At 44.4% G+C, this 15,298-nt stretch overlaps 1 protein-coding gene across 1 annotated transcript; it reads left to right on the top strand.

The window, feature by feature from the left end:
• The first annotated feature begins 200 nt into the window (after nt 1–200).
• Nucleotides 201–10,990, top strand: LOC137661588 (histamine H3 receptor-like). Its single transcript, XM_068397195.1, has 3 exons — nt 201–447; nt 3,086–3,252; nt 10,196–10,990. The coding sequence occupies exons 1-3, from the start codon at nt 201–203 to the stop codon at nt 10,988–10,990; spliced, it is 1,209 nt and encodes a 402-aa protein (XP_068253296.1).
• The last annotated feature ends 4,308 nt before the right edge of the window (nt 10,991–15,298 follow it).

Genomic DNA, 15,298 nt, shown 5'->3' on the forward strand with positions numbered 1-15,298 from the left:
TATACACGGTTTAAAAAATCTTAGGAAAGCTAGATTTATCTAGCATCAGAACCTTTTAAATTTTTCCCCTTCGGAGGAAATTTTTTATGTTTATTGGATTTTTGGCCCATCCTGTTAATACTCCTTATGAATCTCAACCTTTTGGATGAATCTGCCAGGTGTGAATTTCTTCCCAGACTGAAGTGACCTGGATACACAACATGCACAACAGCTCTGCCGAAACTCTGCACGCGACTGGAACATGTAACGAGACTTTGTGTACGTTGCCACCGAGCTCCGAGTTGTCACTGGGCATGTTGGTGCTGCTGGCTTTCCTCATGGTGTTGCTAGCTCTGGTCACCATCCTCGGAAACGTCCTGGTGATCCTTGCTTTCATCATGGACAGAAACCTCAGGCATCGGAGTAACTATTACTTTCTCAATCTTGCTATTTCTGACTTTGCAGTGGGTAAGTTGCAGCCGTGGAGGCATGTACTGTTTTTTTCCTAGTAATCTTAGAAGAAGCAAGGGGGCTTCTTTTGCTGGATGGTTTCTTCTAAGAAAGAGAATTACTTCCCAGCTGTGTGTTTAGGGGAAGGGTAAGGAATGGTGGAAACTGCATTAATTGTCTTAGCAGCCTACTATTTTTCAGAAATACATTATCATAAGAAGTGGATCCTTTGCCAGGTAAACAGGTAATGTTTAATGTTATTGCTTCAGGAGAAAATACTAGCACGCGTGAACCTATGTGGAATAACAAAGAATGGGAGTTGTTTGTGAAGTCTTGACTAAAGCCTAGATAGTTGAATCGAATACAGCCTATATTATCTGGCAGATCTTGCATACATGGTTGATGTCTCCTTTTTCAATGTACTATCACACAATACAGATAATCACCTGAAGTTTGCAACTAAATAGCGATGAATAAATGTTTTGCTGTACATGCTCTGTCTAGAGTCATACCTTAGCAATATGTGTTTGTATAGGTAAATAAAAATAACAAATCAAAGAGTTTCTAAGAAGTTTTATGTTATACATATGTATTTATACATAGGGACACACTTTATTTTGAAACTTATACTGAGAAAAAGTACAATTAAAACGCTAGTGTGGTATGCAATTGGAGATTGATGTATTGCAATATTCTGTGAAGTGTTGAGTGTCTCTGGTAAAAGTCTCGGTTAAATTATTGGGTATGCATAAGGATGGTTTTAAACAGGTGTGGCTATTCAATGAAATCTGTATTCTGACTTGTCACATCACAACAAAATCTTTTTAAACTGTTTTTATTCTACTTTTTTTTTACCTACACATTTAAAAAGGCTACTGAAAGAACAGAAGAAACTCTTCTTGAAGTTTATTGCCAGTGTCAGTAGTTCTGTTAGGGGCATAGCTTCTAATAGTCCAGTCCTCGTGATGTCCAGATCTCTTTGTATAATGTTTTGATCCCTTCCCCAAGCACTTATGTCTTCTTCCAGCTTATAACTGCCTTGTTGTACCACAGAGCTCTTGCTACCTGCTGTCTGGCTACGATACACAGGAAAAAAACACAGCAGTGAACAAAAAGCCAGGGGACAGAGTGGGGTTCTGTCATCTGGCTCACAATCTAGCACCATATTGAACAAATACCAGCATCTAGCTGAGATTCTGAGATCTAGCTTTAATACTTCTCTATCAAAGAAAGAAGTAGATCTTACTTGGTATTACCTAACTTCCATAAATTTTTGTTTCATGATACTATGTTTAACTGAATGTCTAGTTTTCCATTCTAAATTTGGTTAAAAGTTTTGCATATTTTAGAGTCAAACTGATTTGTGTTTCTGTAGGTACTTAATTTAGATTCACAGTATACCTAAATTATCCTTAATTTCTGCTTGATCCTAATTGCTAAAAGCACACACTTCCATGCTTGCAGAGACCTTTGCTTATTCTTTTAATATATTTAATCTATCTGATTTTGACCTTCACCAACTTTTGCTTTGTCTCTGTGCTTCTGGACGTATAGCGGGATTTGAATAGATCTCTTGATTCTTAGCAGAGGGAGGATAACAGGAATTGTAAGGTGTTTAGGGAAATGGAAACTCTTAAGATACTCTTCAGTACCTGTTGCAGGAGTACACAATATTATGAAGTAAATCTAAAGTTGAAAGAATACCCTTCCCCCCCCGTGATTATTAAATTCTATAATATAACCTTTTGCTCAAAAGAGCAAGTGTTAGTTGCTCTGTAGATGCAGTGATTCCATTTCATTGCAGTGTTGATGCTGTTCACTGCCTTTCTGCGTCACAGTAAACTACACCGTTAGCTCTTCAGCCTCGCAAGACTGCGTTGCGACTGTGTGTGTAGTGTGATCACCTAGAAATTCATTAAAATTAGGTCATGTTGGCACTTTCACAACATTTGGATTTAACAGCCTAAATTTAGATAGCCATGGGTGCGGGTCACTCATGTATGTTCCCACTGCTTGGTGTGTTCCCTTAGATAATACCCTATCAGCTTACCACTGAGAAGTGGTTAAGATCAAGAATTATGATGAGCAGAAATGTTAGACTGGGTGTACTTAATTAACTGTGCAGGTTTTATCAACCTTTTGATCATACAATTTTAAACATTAGTCTGAAATTCGTATTGTATTGCTATAAAAGTTACTTCTGGAGCACTTTTGGACACCGTACCATGCTTCTAAGAGGACAGAAGCATGGCAATTAGATCATTACTTGTAGAAAACAGTTAGTAAATTACATTAGAGGGGGAAAAAGATGGGTTTTGTTTGTTTGTTTTAATTTCAGTAGTTAATACAGTATAGTGTTTACTTCAGCAGGTAAAAAAGTCAGCTGCTCCTTCCTTTAGCAGGTGATATAAACAGGAGAAGTGATAATGATACGCAATAAACATGATACACCTTTCAGAAAGGTATTAATTATAAGAACGTTACTGGTGCCTAGTTTGTAGTCAAGTGTTCATTGGCTGCATGAGAATACAAAGCCTTCCACATGGCAATTCCAGTCAGTATTGCACCTTTATCAGATACTGCAGAAACGTTTCTTTGCTTTCATGAGCACTGCCTGCAGTGCTGACTGACATGTGCATTTGGTTTATTTTCATAGGTGCGTTCTGTATGCCTTTGTACATCCCTTATGCCCTGACAGGGACGTGGCACTTGGGAAGACGCGTCTGCAAGCTCTGGCTAGCTACGGACTATCTCCTGTGCACAGCTTCAGTGTTTAACATCGTCCTTATCAGCTATGACCGTTTCCTGTCAGTTACAAAAGCTGTAAGAGGAACATTTCTTATTATTTCTTTATATATATTGAGATTTCTATAAAACTCAGAGTGTTCACAATAATACTAGAAGCTGAATAGTCCTTCATTATTGTACCATTTTCTTCTGGAGGACTGTTGATGCTTCAGTGTTGCATTGGGACTTAGAGATAGGATGACGCCTTGCCTATGATTTCAGTGTTTCCCTACTGCTGCCTGGATTAGAAACTATTTAATTACACTACAGAGGAGGTGGGAAGGTCAAGGTAGGAAAGGGTGGAAAACTTGGGCTTTGGTCATTAGAAGAGTGGTAATGAAAACTAGGTTGGGTCAAGGATGTACTTAGGCTTGGAAAAAATTTTAAAAGGAGAAGAGGGCATGGAGAGAGATGTGGGATGGAATGACTGAAGATCAGATGAGAATCTGCGTTACCACAGGGGGTGATTGACATGTGCTGCCAATAAGCAGTTGAGTGGAAACTAATCCCTTGAAGCAAAAAGAAGAATGAATCAAAATATGCGGAGTGGTAAGAGGTGTTTATTGAGTATTATCATTCTTCTGCTTCAGAAGATATTGAAGGAATCCAGTGGTAAATATTATCATTCACCATTTCTAAGCTCTACCTGGTGTTTGTCCAGATGGAAGACAGAATCACAGAATCACAGAATCACAGAATGTTAGGGATTGGAAGGGACCTTGAAAGATCATCTAGTCCAATCCCCCTGCCGGGGCAGGATTACCTAGACCATATCACACAGGAACGTGTCCAGGCGGGTTTTGAATGTCTCCAGAGAAGGAGACTCCACAACCTCTCTGGGCAGCCTGTTCCAGTGTTCAGTCACCCTCACCGTAAAGAAGTTTTTCCTCAAATTTAAGTGGAACCTCCTGTGCTCCAGCTTGCACCCATTGCCCCTTGTCCTGTCAAGGGATGTCACTGAGAAGAGCCTGGCTCCATCCTCTTGACACTTGCCCTTTACATATTTATAAACATTAATGAGGTCACCCCTCAGTCTCCTCCTCTCTAAGCTAAAGAGACCCAGCTCCCTCAGCCTCTCCTCATAAGGGAGATGTTCCACTCCCTTACTCATCTTCGTGGCTCTGCGCTGGACTCTCTCTAGCAGTTCCCTGTCCTTCTTGAACTGAGGGGCCCAGAACTGGACACAATATTCCAGATGCGGCCTCACCAGGGCAGAGTAGAGGGGGAGGAGAACCTCTCTTGACCTGCTGACCACACCCCTTCTAATACACCCCAGGATGCCATTGGCCTTCTTGGCCACAAGGGCACACTGCTGGCTCATGGTCATCCTGTTGTCCACTAGGACCCCCAGGTCCCTTTCCCCTACGCTGGTCTCCAACAGCTCTGCCCCCAACTTGTACTGGTACATGGGGTTGTTCTTGCCCAGATGCAGGACTCTACACTTGCCCTTGTTATATTTCATTAAATTTCTCCCCGCCCAACTCTCCAGCCTGTCCAGGTCTCTCTGAATGGCTGCGCAGCCTTCCGGTGTGTCAGCCACTCCTCCCAGTTTTGTGTCATCAGCGAACTTGCTGACAGCGCACTCTATTCCCTCATCCAAGTCATTAATGAATATATTGAATAGAACTGGTCCCAGAACCGACCCTTGCGGAACTCCGCTAGACACAGACCTCCAACTGGACTCTGTCCCGCTGACCACTACTCTCTGGCTTCTTTCCTTCAGCCAGTTCACAATCCACCTCACTACCCGATCATCCAGACCACACTTCCCCAGTTTAGCTGCGAGGATGCTGTGGGAGACCGTGTCAAACGCTTTACTGAAATCGAGATAGACCACATCCACAGCTTTACCATCATCTATCCACCGGGTTATGTCCTCATAAAAGGCTATCAAGTTGGTTGAGCATGACTTCCCCTTGGTGAAGCCATGCTGAGTGCCCCTAATGATCCCCCTATCCTTGATGTGCCTAGAGACAGCACCAAGAACAAGTTGCTCCATCACCTTTCCGGGGATGGAGGTGAGGCTGACCGGTCTATAGTTACCCGGGTCCTCCTTCCTGCCCTTTTTGAAGACTGGAGTGACATTCGCTTTCCTCCAGTCCTCAGGCACCTCTCCCGTTGCCCACGACTTAGCAAAGATGATGGAGAGTGGCCTAGCAATGACTTCCGCCAGCTCCCTCAGCACCCGCGGGTGCATCCCATCAGGGCCCATGGATTTATGGATGTCCAGGTTGCTTAATTGGTCCCTGACCCAGCCCTCATCAACCAAGACAGATTCCTCCTCTATCCTGACTTCTTCTGAGGCTTCAGGGGTCCGGGGCTCCTCAGGACAGCCTCCAATAGTATAGACAGAGGCAAAGAAGGCATTCAGTAACTCCGCCTTCTTTTTATCCTCTGTCTCCAGGACCCCCACCTCATTCATCAGTGGGCCTACATTGCCTCTAGTGTTGGCTTTACCTGCAATGTATTTGAAGAAGCCCTTTCTGTTGTCCTTGACCTCTCTTGCAAGGTTTAATTCCAAGGAGGCCTTAGCTTTCCTAGTTGCCTCCCTACATCCTCTGACAACAGACTTCTATTCCTCCCAAGTGGCCAGCCCCTCCTTCCACGATCTGTACACCCTCTTCTTCCACTTGAGTATGCCCAGCAATTCCCTGTTCAACCATGCAGGTCTCCTGGTACCCTTCCTTGACTTCCTACCTGCTGGGATGCTCTGATCTTGAGCTCGGAAGAAGCAGTCCTTGAATGCTAACCAACTATCTTGGGCCCCCTTACCTTGTAGTACCCTGTCCCATGGGATTTCCCCTAGCAATTGCTTGAAAAGGCCAAAGTTGGCCCTCCTGAAGTTCAGGGTTGTAATTCTGCTAGCTATTCTGTTCCTGCCACATGAGATCCTGAACTCTACCATCTCATGGTCACTACAACCAAGGCTGCCCTCAACCTTCACCTCTTCAACCAGACCCTCCTTGTTAGTGAGGATCAGATCCAGCAGCGCTCCTCTCCTAGTTGGCTCATCCACCATTTGCATCAGAAAGTTATCATCAATGCACTGGAGGAACCTCCTGGACTGAGGATGGCTGGCTGAGTAGTCCTCCCAGCAAATATCAGGGTAGTTGAAATCCCCCACAACAACCAGGCCCTGTAATTGCGAGACTGCTCTCAGCTGCCTGTAGAAGGCCTCATCACCCTCCTCATCCTGATCTGGTGGCCTGTAATAGACACCCACAACAGTATCACCCCTGCCAGCCTGCCCCTTAATTCGCACCCACAAACTCTCAACTCGCTCCTGATCCGCCTCTGGACAGAACTCAATACATTCTAGCTGCTCACTCACATAAAGAGCAACTCCACCACCTCTCCTTAGCGGCCTGTCTTTCCTGAACAGGACATAGCCATCCATGACCACATTCCAGTCATGCGAGGCGTCCCACCAAGTCTCTGTAATTGCCACTAGATCATAGCCCCCCGACCGAACACGGATTTCTAACTCCTCCTGCTTATTCCCCATGCTGCGTGCATTGGTGTACAGGCATTTCAGGGAGCGAGCTGGGCACACCGATTTCATCCCAGATTCACCCCCTGATTTCACCCCAGGGGGATGGGGGGCCTCCTGGTCTACCTCAACACTAGAGCGTTGCCCCAGTGGTGCAAGCCCAGCTACCACCCCATCCCCCTTCGAATCTAGTTTAAAGCTCTCCGAATGAGCCCTGCTAATTCCTGTCCCAGAACCCTTTTGCCCCTACGACATAAACCTTTCCCATGTATCACTGTCACGCCTGTTGTCTTATAAAACCAGCCATTATCAAAGAACCCAAAGCCCTGCCTGTAGCACCAGTCTCGTAGCCAGGCTTTAATAGAGAGAATCCTACTATTCCAAACAACGTCATCACCTGAAAATGGAAGGAGGGAGGAGAAAACAACTTGTGCCCCAGACTCTTTCACCAACCGCCCTAGGGCCTTGTAGTCTTTCTTCATCCCCCTCAGACTACGGGATGCAGCTTCTTCCCCACCTGTCTGGAAGATCAGCAGGGGGTAGTAGTCTGTGGCCTTCACCAGGTTGGGGAGTTGCCTGGTGATATCCCCGATTCAGGCTCCAGGCAGGCTGCAGACCTCCCTGTGATGGGGGTCAGCTCTGCATATTGGGCCCTCAGATCCCTTTAGGAAGGAGTCTCCAACCACTAAAACTCTCCTCTTCTTCCTTGTGGAGGAGGTAGCTATACGCCTGTCAGGTTTTTCTGACTGTGGTGGGACCTCTGATATAGGTTGCCTCTCCACCACATCCCCATTGGACCGGCTGTATTCCACTAGGGCTTCATATCTATTGCTCAGAGGCACCTGTGGAGGCAAGGTAGGCAAGGAGGGCACTCGCCTTTTGCCACGGCCATAGACTTGCCTCCACTCACTCCTCTCCTCTAGGTTATTGTTTTCCACCTGAGAGGGGCAGAGTACAGGGGTCCCTCGATCCTGGGAGCTCTCCGGCAGGTGCTCCCATTTTTGTTGCAGGGAGGGCAGAGCCTGGCTCCACCAGTCTATCTCCATTTCAGCCTCCCGAATGCTCCTAAGCCTTTCTACTTCGGCTTGAAGCCTTTCAACCTGGCTTTGCAGCTGTGCCGCTCGGCCAAGCAGATCATCTACTTGTTCACAGCGCAAACAGCCCCCTGACACCACAGAGACAGTGTAGCATTCCCTGCAGCCCACAACCTGCACCATCGCCTCCTTCCGTGGGAGCTCTGTCTGGGTTCCCACATCCATTTTGGTCTTCTTCTGCCGGGTAGATACCATTGTTCTTCCACTGAACTGGGAAATACCTGTTGGTGGCACCCCTGGTTCACAGCTCCTTGGCACCTTCCTCGCCTTGTGCACTGGGAGGGAGTCAGTGCCCTCACCAACGAGCTGCAAACAACTGCAGCCTCTCCTGCCCTTGGACACACCCAGTCACTGCAGATTCACACAGGCACTGCTGAGTCTCCCACTCCCCTCTGACTAGTCCCTGCCCTCCAGGAGGCTCTTTATCAATGATAACAGGGGGTGGAGCGTTTAAATCGCCCGCGGTGCCTCCGGCTACGCCCCCTCCTCTCCTGATTCGTTGCCGGGAGCGTCAGGGTCCGGGGTCAGAGGGAAGCAGCTCGGGGCTGATGCTCGCGGGGGGCTCAGGGGGGGCCCAGAGCACGAAAAACCGCCCGGTTAAGCCCGCTGTCGCCCCCGCCCCCGCACTAACCTCAAGTCGCTGCCGCCGCTTTCGCTGCTGCCGCCGCTGTCCAATCAACACCCTTTTCTTTTGATGAGTCTGCTAGCTCGAGTGACATGGGCTCTGTTAGGTCGAGAGGTTCTTGTTTGGAAGGTGCTGATACAATGCTTAATCTCTTTCTCTTCCCCAGTGTTGTGGTTTTAGGGTTGGCTGTTGCTGCTTTTTTTTTTTTTTAAAGCTGAACAATAAAGTATGAAAATCCCTGTATTTAAAAATAGTAATATTGAAAAATATTAATGATGTTGCAGAACTCAGAATGTGAGAAATGTAAATTAAAAAGGCCTCTGCAACCCAACTGGGCTCCATGTTCTTACGCACTGTTGATGGTCTTCGTTTACATGATCACATTCTGGTTTTCTCCTTTTGGTAATTAGGATGGAGTGAGTCCAGGTGTGTGTAACATAGGGCTGTTGTCTAAAGAAAAGATACCCTGCTTCCTCATGGACTTGGGATCCACCTCTGCCTCTGCTGCAAATGTAGCTTGTAGCCAGGGGCCAGTCATTTCAGACTTAAATTTTTGTGAAGCCGTGCTGAGCTTCCTGTTTTCTGCCTACTAAATTGAGATGCTTGTGGTCTTGCAAAGGGCTGCAAATTCATTATTGCAGAACTGGAGCTGTGCTCTGAGCCGGGGTGATGCTTTAAGATGTGGAGGAGTCTGAATCTTCACGCTACAGATGTTTAAAACAGAGAATTTAAAAGAATATTTGTAACTCTGCACTACTGCTCTGTAACTCACTGGTAAAACAGGGATAATCCCCCTCCTGTCGTACGTGGCTGTGAAGATACCATTCATTAGTATTTGTGTAGCATGCAGGTGCTACACTAATGAACAGCATAGGAAGCTGATGAGGAAGGCAGTAGTTCTGGGTCTGAGTAAAGCCTGGGATGACAAATGTTGAACAGTATGGAGGAAATAAAATTGTCCAGCTTCTCATTAACTGATCATCTTGTGCTCTGAAAGATGCAGGGGACCAAGAGCTAGAAGTATGTATTGTACACACTGGCTGGGCTATTAGAAGGACGGTTTTAACTCTCATATTTCCTAATTTTGAATGACATGATTTAATTCTTAATATTTTTTAAAAAGGTAGATATTTATGGCTAGAGAGTAAAATAAATTAATGCAGTCTGGGTAGACATAAAAACAAGATTTGCAGTAATACAATGAGCTGTTTACAAGGTAGAGTGAGTGTTAAAATAGAATGTTTCAATGAAGTAAGGGATGTTAAAGCATGTTTGGGATAGATTTTTCTACTATGGCAAGAGGAAACAGTATTAAAAGTTAACTTGTCTAGTGTTTGCAGTCTCACATGGCAACCTGTCTAATATAGAAAGGTTCTACTTTTGCCTGTGCAGGAAGGAAGTCCCACAGCTGCTTTCACTCTCCTCTGAGCCTGGGCATTTCATGAATCATAAACTGACTCCTTATTGCTACCTTACTGTGGTGGTGATGAGAACAAGCCATGTCCTTTCACACCTGGAAGCCAAACTGTAGTTTAGCCATCATAATTTCTGCTCCTCTCCAATCCCAAGCATTAAAAATCAATCACAGAGCTACAGTATTTGATGACCAATACTAATGGAGTTTTTCAGGATCCTACACAAGTGAAGATGTTCTAGGTGTCTGGGGAATTACAGAACAAATATTACATTTGACTTGCTTGCTTATGTTTTTTTTGAGGTAGTTGTTCCAAAATGTTATCTGAATACGTGACATGTCCTTTTCCTTCACAGGTATCTTACAGAGCCCAGCAGGGAATAACGTCCAACCCCATCATCAAGATGGTGGCTATCTGGGTCTTTGCCTTCCTCCTCTACTGCCCGGCAATCCTCTTTTGGGAGCACGTGGCCGGACACAGCGTGGTAGCGGCAGATCAGTGCTATGCTGAGTTCTTTGACAACTGGTACTTCCTCCTGTGCGCGTCCACCCTGGAGTTCTTTGTGCCGCTGCTCTCAGTGACCTACTTCAATGTGCACATCTTCCAGAACATCCAGAGGCGCCAGCGGCACGGCAGCACGCAGGACTGCGAGCCTCCAAGGAGCAGCAGCCTGTCCTGGAGATTTTGCCTCTTGCCAAAGCCAGGAGCATCTTCTCCTCCATCGGAAGCAGAGGACAGTGTTTCATCATTAATGAGGTCATGGAGACCAGCAGTGATGGCTAACTGTCCTTCTCCAACACAAACCAGTCCCATGGCTCTCAAAGGGGACTTTTCTGTTTCTTTCCGTTCAAGGACTGGGTCAAAACTGCAGCAGGACAAGAAAATAGCAAAGTCACTTGCAATAATTGTGTGTGTCTTTGCCATTTGCTGGGCCCCATACACTCTACTAATGATTATTCGTGGGGCCTGCCAAGGAACCTGTGTTCATAACTCCCTGTATGAAATAACCTTCTGGCTTTTGTGGCTCAATTCCTCTCTGAATCCATTTCTTTATCCTCTCTGTCATATGAGGTTTCGAATGGCTTTCATGAAAATATTGTGTCCCAAAAAGTTTGCAACACTGAGATCACGTAACACACTTCCTTTTTAGAGAGTTAAAATAAATGACTTACAGATAAGGTTCCTCTTATTTAGTGCTATTTTTTCATATGTATCTTCAACAGAAATAGAGAAAAAAATCTTGTTTACTAATGGCATTGTTTAGGAGTGTAGCAAAGGTATGTATTTGCTTTGATTTTGTTGTTTTTCAGGATCTTGTTTTTGTTGGTATGATGCCAGGTTTAACACCATCTAGTGCACTGAAAAGAATAACAAGTTTTGCTGGATGTCGTTGGGTTGTTGGTTTGTGGGTTTGAGGTACTTTTGTTTTTTCCTTTTTTTTTTTTTTAATATATATACAGCTGGTACTATGAAAGAACTCTTCTGTAGATATCTCTGTAGAGGTTCATTGGACGGAGACACCTGTTTGTGTATGTGTTAAAATTTATTCCTATTTGTGAACCTAAAGCTATTAGTGAAGAAGTGGTTCTGCTACATTTTCAAAATGTTGTATAAATACTCACAGGAGCAGTACAATTTCTTTTTAAAAACTATTATGAAGACAAGATAGTGCCTTGTAGTCATTATAGTTCCCACAGTGAGCAATACGCAAGTGAATGGACTGCCTAATCCGGCATATCTGTCCTTTTCTAATTTTAAAATACTCCATACCTGGTGTTGCAGGACACAGTACACTTAAGTTAGTAATTCTGGATGATTTTCAGAGAATGAAAATTTCCATGGTAATGGAATTTTGAGATTGGTTATCAAAATTGTCACAGGCGTAAACGGTTGTTACTCTTTTCACCAGTACTGTCTTTTCTCCTGACAGTGGCTGCCTCTTTGGTCATGTTTAAACGATATTTGGTGCCAGATTTGTGCACTATTTGATTACCTAAAAGATAAGCCAGGCTTGGGCACATGATCACATTCCTGTTGAATTAGCAGAGCAATCAATACAAAGTTCATGCTGGATTTATGATTTTGGCTGGCTGTGTGAGAATAGACAATACCCTCTTGGGTGTAAAGTTATGCAAGTGCAAAGATATTCCATCAAAACGTCTGGAACAAATTTGAACTGACAGAGTGATTTTTATACTAGCTCAGTTCTTTGTGTCCTGTTACTGTGACATTATATGGATTTTCTCTGCCACTGAACCAATATCAAACTGGATTTTTTCTGTCACTGAACAAGGGCCATATACACTGCTTGAGAATGGGATTCACAGAGGTCTGAAAGCTGACAGAGGTGTCTTAAGCAGCTGTTAATAAACAAAGGAGTTGAATATGAAGTGCTGAAAGGAGTGGGTAGATGTGTTGGAGAAGGCAATGGAGCTTCATTATAATCCATTCCATGTGCCAAACTTTCTTACCTTGTGTAGGGTGTTGCAACTCACCCAGAAGGCTTTCATGGATGGGGAAGTGAGAGTCACTGGTTAATTTTTTTTCCTTTCCTTTTATATAATTTGCTTTCCTCTTTGTGTATATATATAAAAAAATGTATAAAATATGGAAAAAGAAATCTAATGCACAGAAGAATGAAGAGCAATAGTAAATTTAAATGGTATTTTTAATCTAATTTGAAATTGGCTATAGAAGTGTTTCAAAAGCAGAGTACTCCTTTGCAAGCACAATTCAAATGCATGTAAACAGCTTAAGCATAGCACAAAAGTCAATGGCTTTGAGGAGCTAAAATGCCATTCTGTTCAGAGGTCTGCAACTGAAGACTTCTCTTGCCACATGGATAGCGTTATGGATTGTGAGCCTGATTGATTGCTAAGAGAGATGCAGCTTCAGGAGGAGGCCGTTGATTCAGCACAGCTGTTTTCATTGTCATGTGCTAAGGTGCTGGCATAGATTTTGTGGGGTTTGTTTTTCTGTGAGGCATAAAAAAACCAAACACACACACACACATTTAAAACATTTATAGAATAGGTGGTGTACTAAATAAACATCTGTTAAACAGAGAAACTGCATGTAGGCCCAAAATGGGAAAGTATTTGAGTTGTCTGCTTTTCTATCCCTATGCTTTTAGTATAAAAATTCAGTTTGCATTTTGTAATTAAAGAATGTGTTGTTTACTTTGGAAAAATGGCTTACAAAATTATTGACTGTAAACTGTATCCACATTTTGCAGTCCTGGAAAACTAGAGTTTGTCAGGAAGCACAATGTGCAGCAAATTTGAAACCACGTAGAGTAGTGAAGCTACTAGAGATCAATGTTTTTGATGTTCTATATTACACACAGTGTTCAAACCTTTTTGTCACACCACTCCTGTATATTTGAAGAATTTTTTATATTTTTCTAATTGTTGAAAATTTTGCTCAGTGCTCCCAGGGTAAGTCAAGCACTTAGTTGCTGTGCTCACAGCATTAAAGCTGTCTTCATCAAGGTGGCAGCCTAAGTCTTCTCCTCCCTATTGGACATTTTGCAGGGTTGTGGTAAGATGCTTATTCAGCATTTGTTTTTGGGCGTGCCTTTCCTGCACTGATGCAAATGGGCTTTGCTTGCCAAAGTGATTTCTAAGCCAAGTTTCTCTATCCACTCACTCATACATTTCAGCATTTCACACCCTTGCATTTTCTTCTGTCTTTGCAGATGTCCAAGAGCTCTTGTAAATACATGGTGACAGGTAGACCTATGACTGTGAGGTTCAACTCAAACCACAACAATGTTTTTCTAACTTTACCCTCTCGAGTCTTAAAAAAAAATAACAAATAAAACATATATGTTGGAAGAAATTGTGGTTTTGTTTGTTTGTTTATTTCTGGGACAAGTATTTAACCCTAATCTCCTAATCTCTGTCTCCTTTGTGTTAGGCTATGATTTTTCTTCCACAGGGAGGAAGGAAGGAGACATAGATTTCTCCCTCAGCCCTGTGAAGGAATATGATTAAAACGTTAACATTTGGTTTATTCCCTAATTTTGAAAAGCAAATGGCTACTCTCCCCTTGTCCACTAATCCAGTCATTTTATCAAAGAAGACAACCATGTTGCTCAGGCATGATTTACCTTTGGTAAACCCAGGCTGACTGTTCCCAGTCACCTTTTCCTCCCTCGAGTTCTCAGAAATGCCTTCCATGAGGACTTGCTCCATTATTTTCCTAGGGACCAAAGGGAGGCTGACCTTTCGTCCTTGTGGCATCATTTGAAGATGAGTGCAACATTTGCCTTTCTTCAGTTGTTGGGAACCTCCCATTATCTCCATGACCTTTCAAAGAGGATTTAAAGTGGCCTTTGAAGGATTGTAACTGGTTCTCTCAGCATTCTTGGGTGTAGCCCATCGGGCCTCATAGACTCATATGGGTCAAGTCCTCTCAGATAATCCCTACCTTACTCTCACCTGCTCCTGACAGATCACAGAATCACAGAATGTTAGGGATTGGAAGGGACCTCGAAAGATCATCTAGTCCAATCCCCCTGACGGAGCAGGATTACCTAGATCATATCACACAGGAACGCGTCCAGGCGGGTTTTGAATGTTCCAGAGAAGGAGACTCCACAACCTCTCTGGGCAGCCTGTGCCAGTGTTCAGTCACCCTCACCGTAAAGAAGTTTTTCCTCATATTTATGTGGAACCTCCTGTGTTCCAGCTTGCACCCATTGCCCCTTGTCCTGTCAAGGGATGTCACTGAGAAGAGCCTGGCTCCATCCTCTTGACACTTGCCCTTTACATATTTATAAACATTAATGAGGTCACCCCTCAGTCTCCTCTTCTCTAAGCTAAAGAGACCCAGCTCCCTCAGCCTCTCCTCATAAGGGAGATGTTCCACTCCCTTAATCATCTTCGTGGCTCTGCGCTGGACTCTCTCTAGCAGTTCCCTGTCCTTCTTGAACTGAGGGGCCCAGAACTGGACACAATATTCCAGATGCGGCCTCACCAGGGCAGAGTAGAGGGGGAGGAGAACCTCTCTTGACCTGCTGACCACACCCCTTCTAATACACCCCAGGATGCCATTGGCCTTCTTGGCCACAAGGGCACACTGCTGGCTCATGGTCATCCTGTTGTCCACTAGGACCCCCAGGTCCCTTTCCCCTACGCTGGTCTCCAACAGGTCTGTCCCCAACTTGTACTCATACATGGGGTTGTTCTTGCCCAGATGCAGGACTCTACACTTGCCCTTGTTATATTTCATTAAATTTCTCCCCGCCCAACTCTCCAGCCTGTCCAGGTCCCTATGAATGGCTGCGCAGCCTTCCGGTGTGTCAGCCACTCCTCCCAGTTTTGTGTCATCAGCGAACTTGCTGACAGCGCACTCTATTCCCTCATCCAAGTCATTAATGAATATATTGAACAGAACTGGTCCCAGTACCGACCCTTGAGGGACTCCGCTAGACACAGGCCTCCAACTGGACTCT

This window comes from Nyctibius grandis, chromosome 3 (genome assembly GCF_013368605.1).
Source record: "Nyctibius grandis isolate bNycGra1 chromosome 3, bNycGra1.pri, whole genome shotgun sequence".
NCBI lineage: Eukaryota > Metazoa > Chordata > Aves > Nyctibiiformes > Nyctibiidae > Nyctibius > Nyctibius grandis.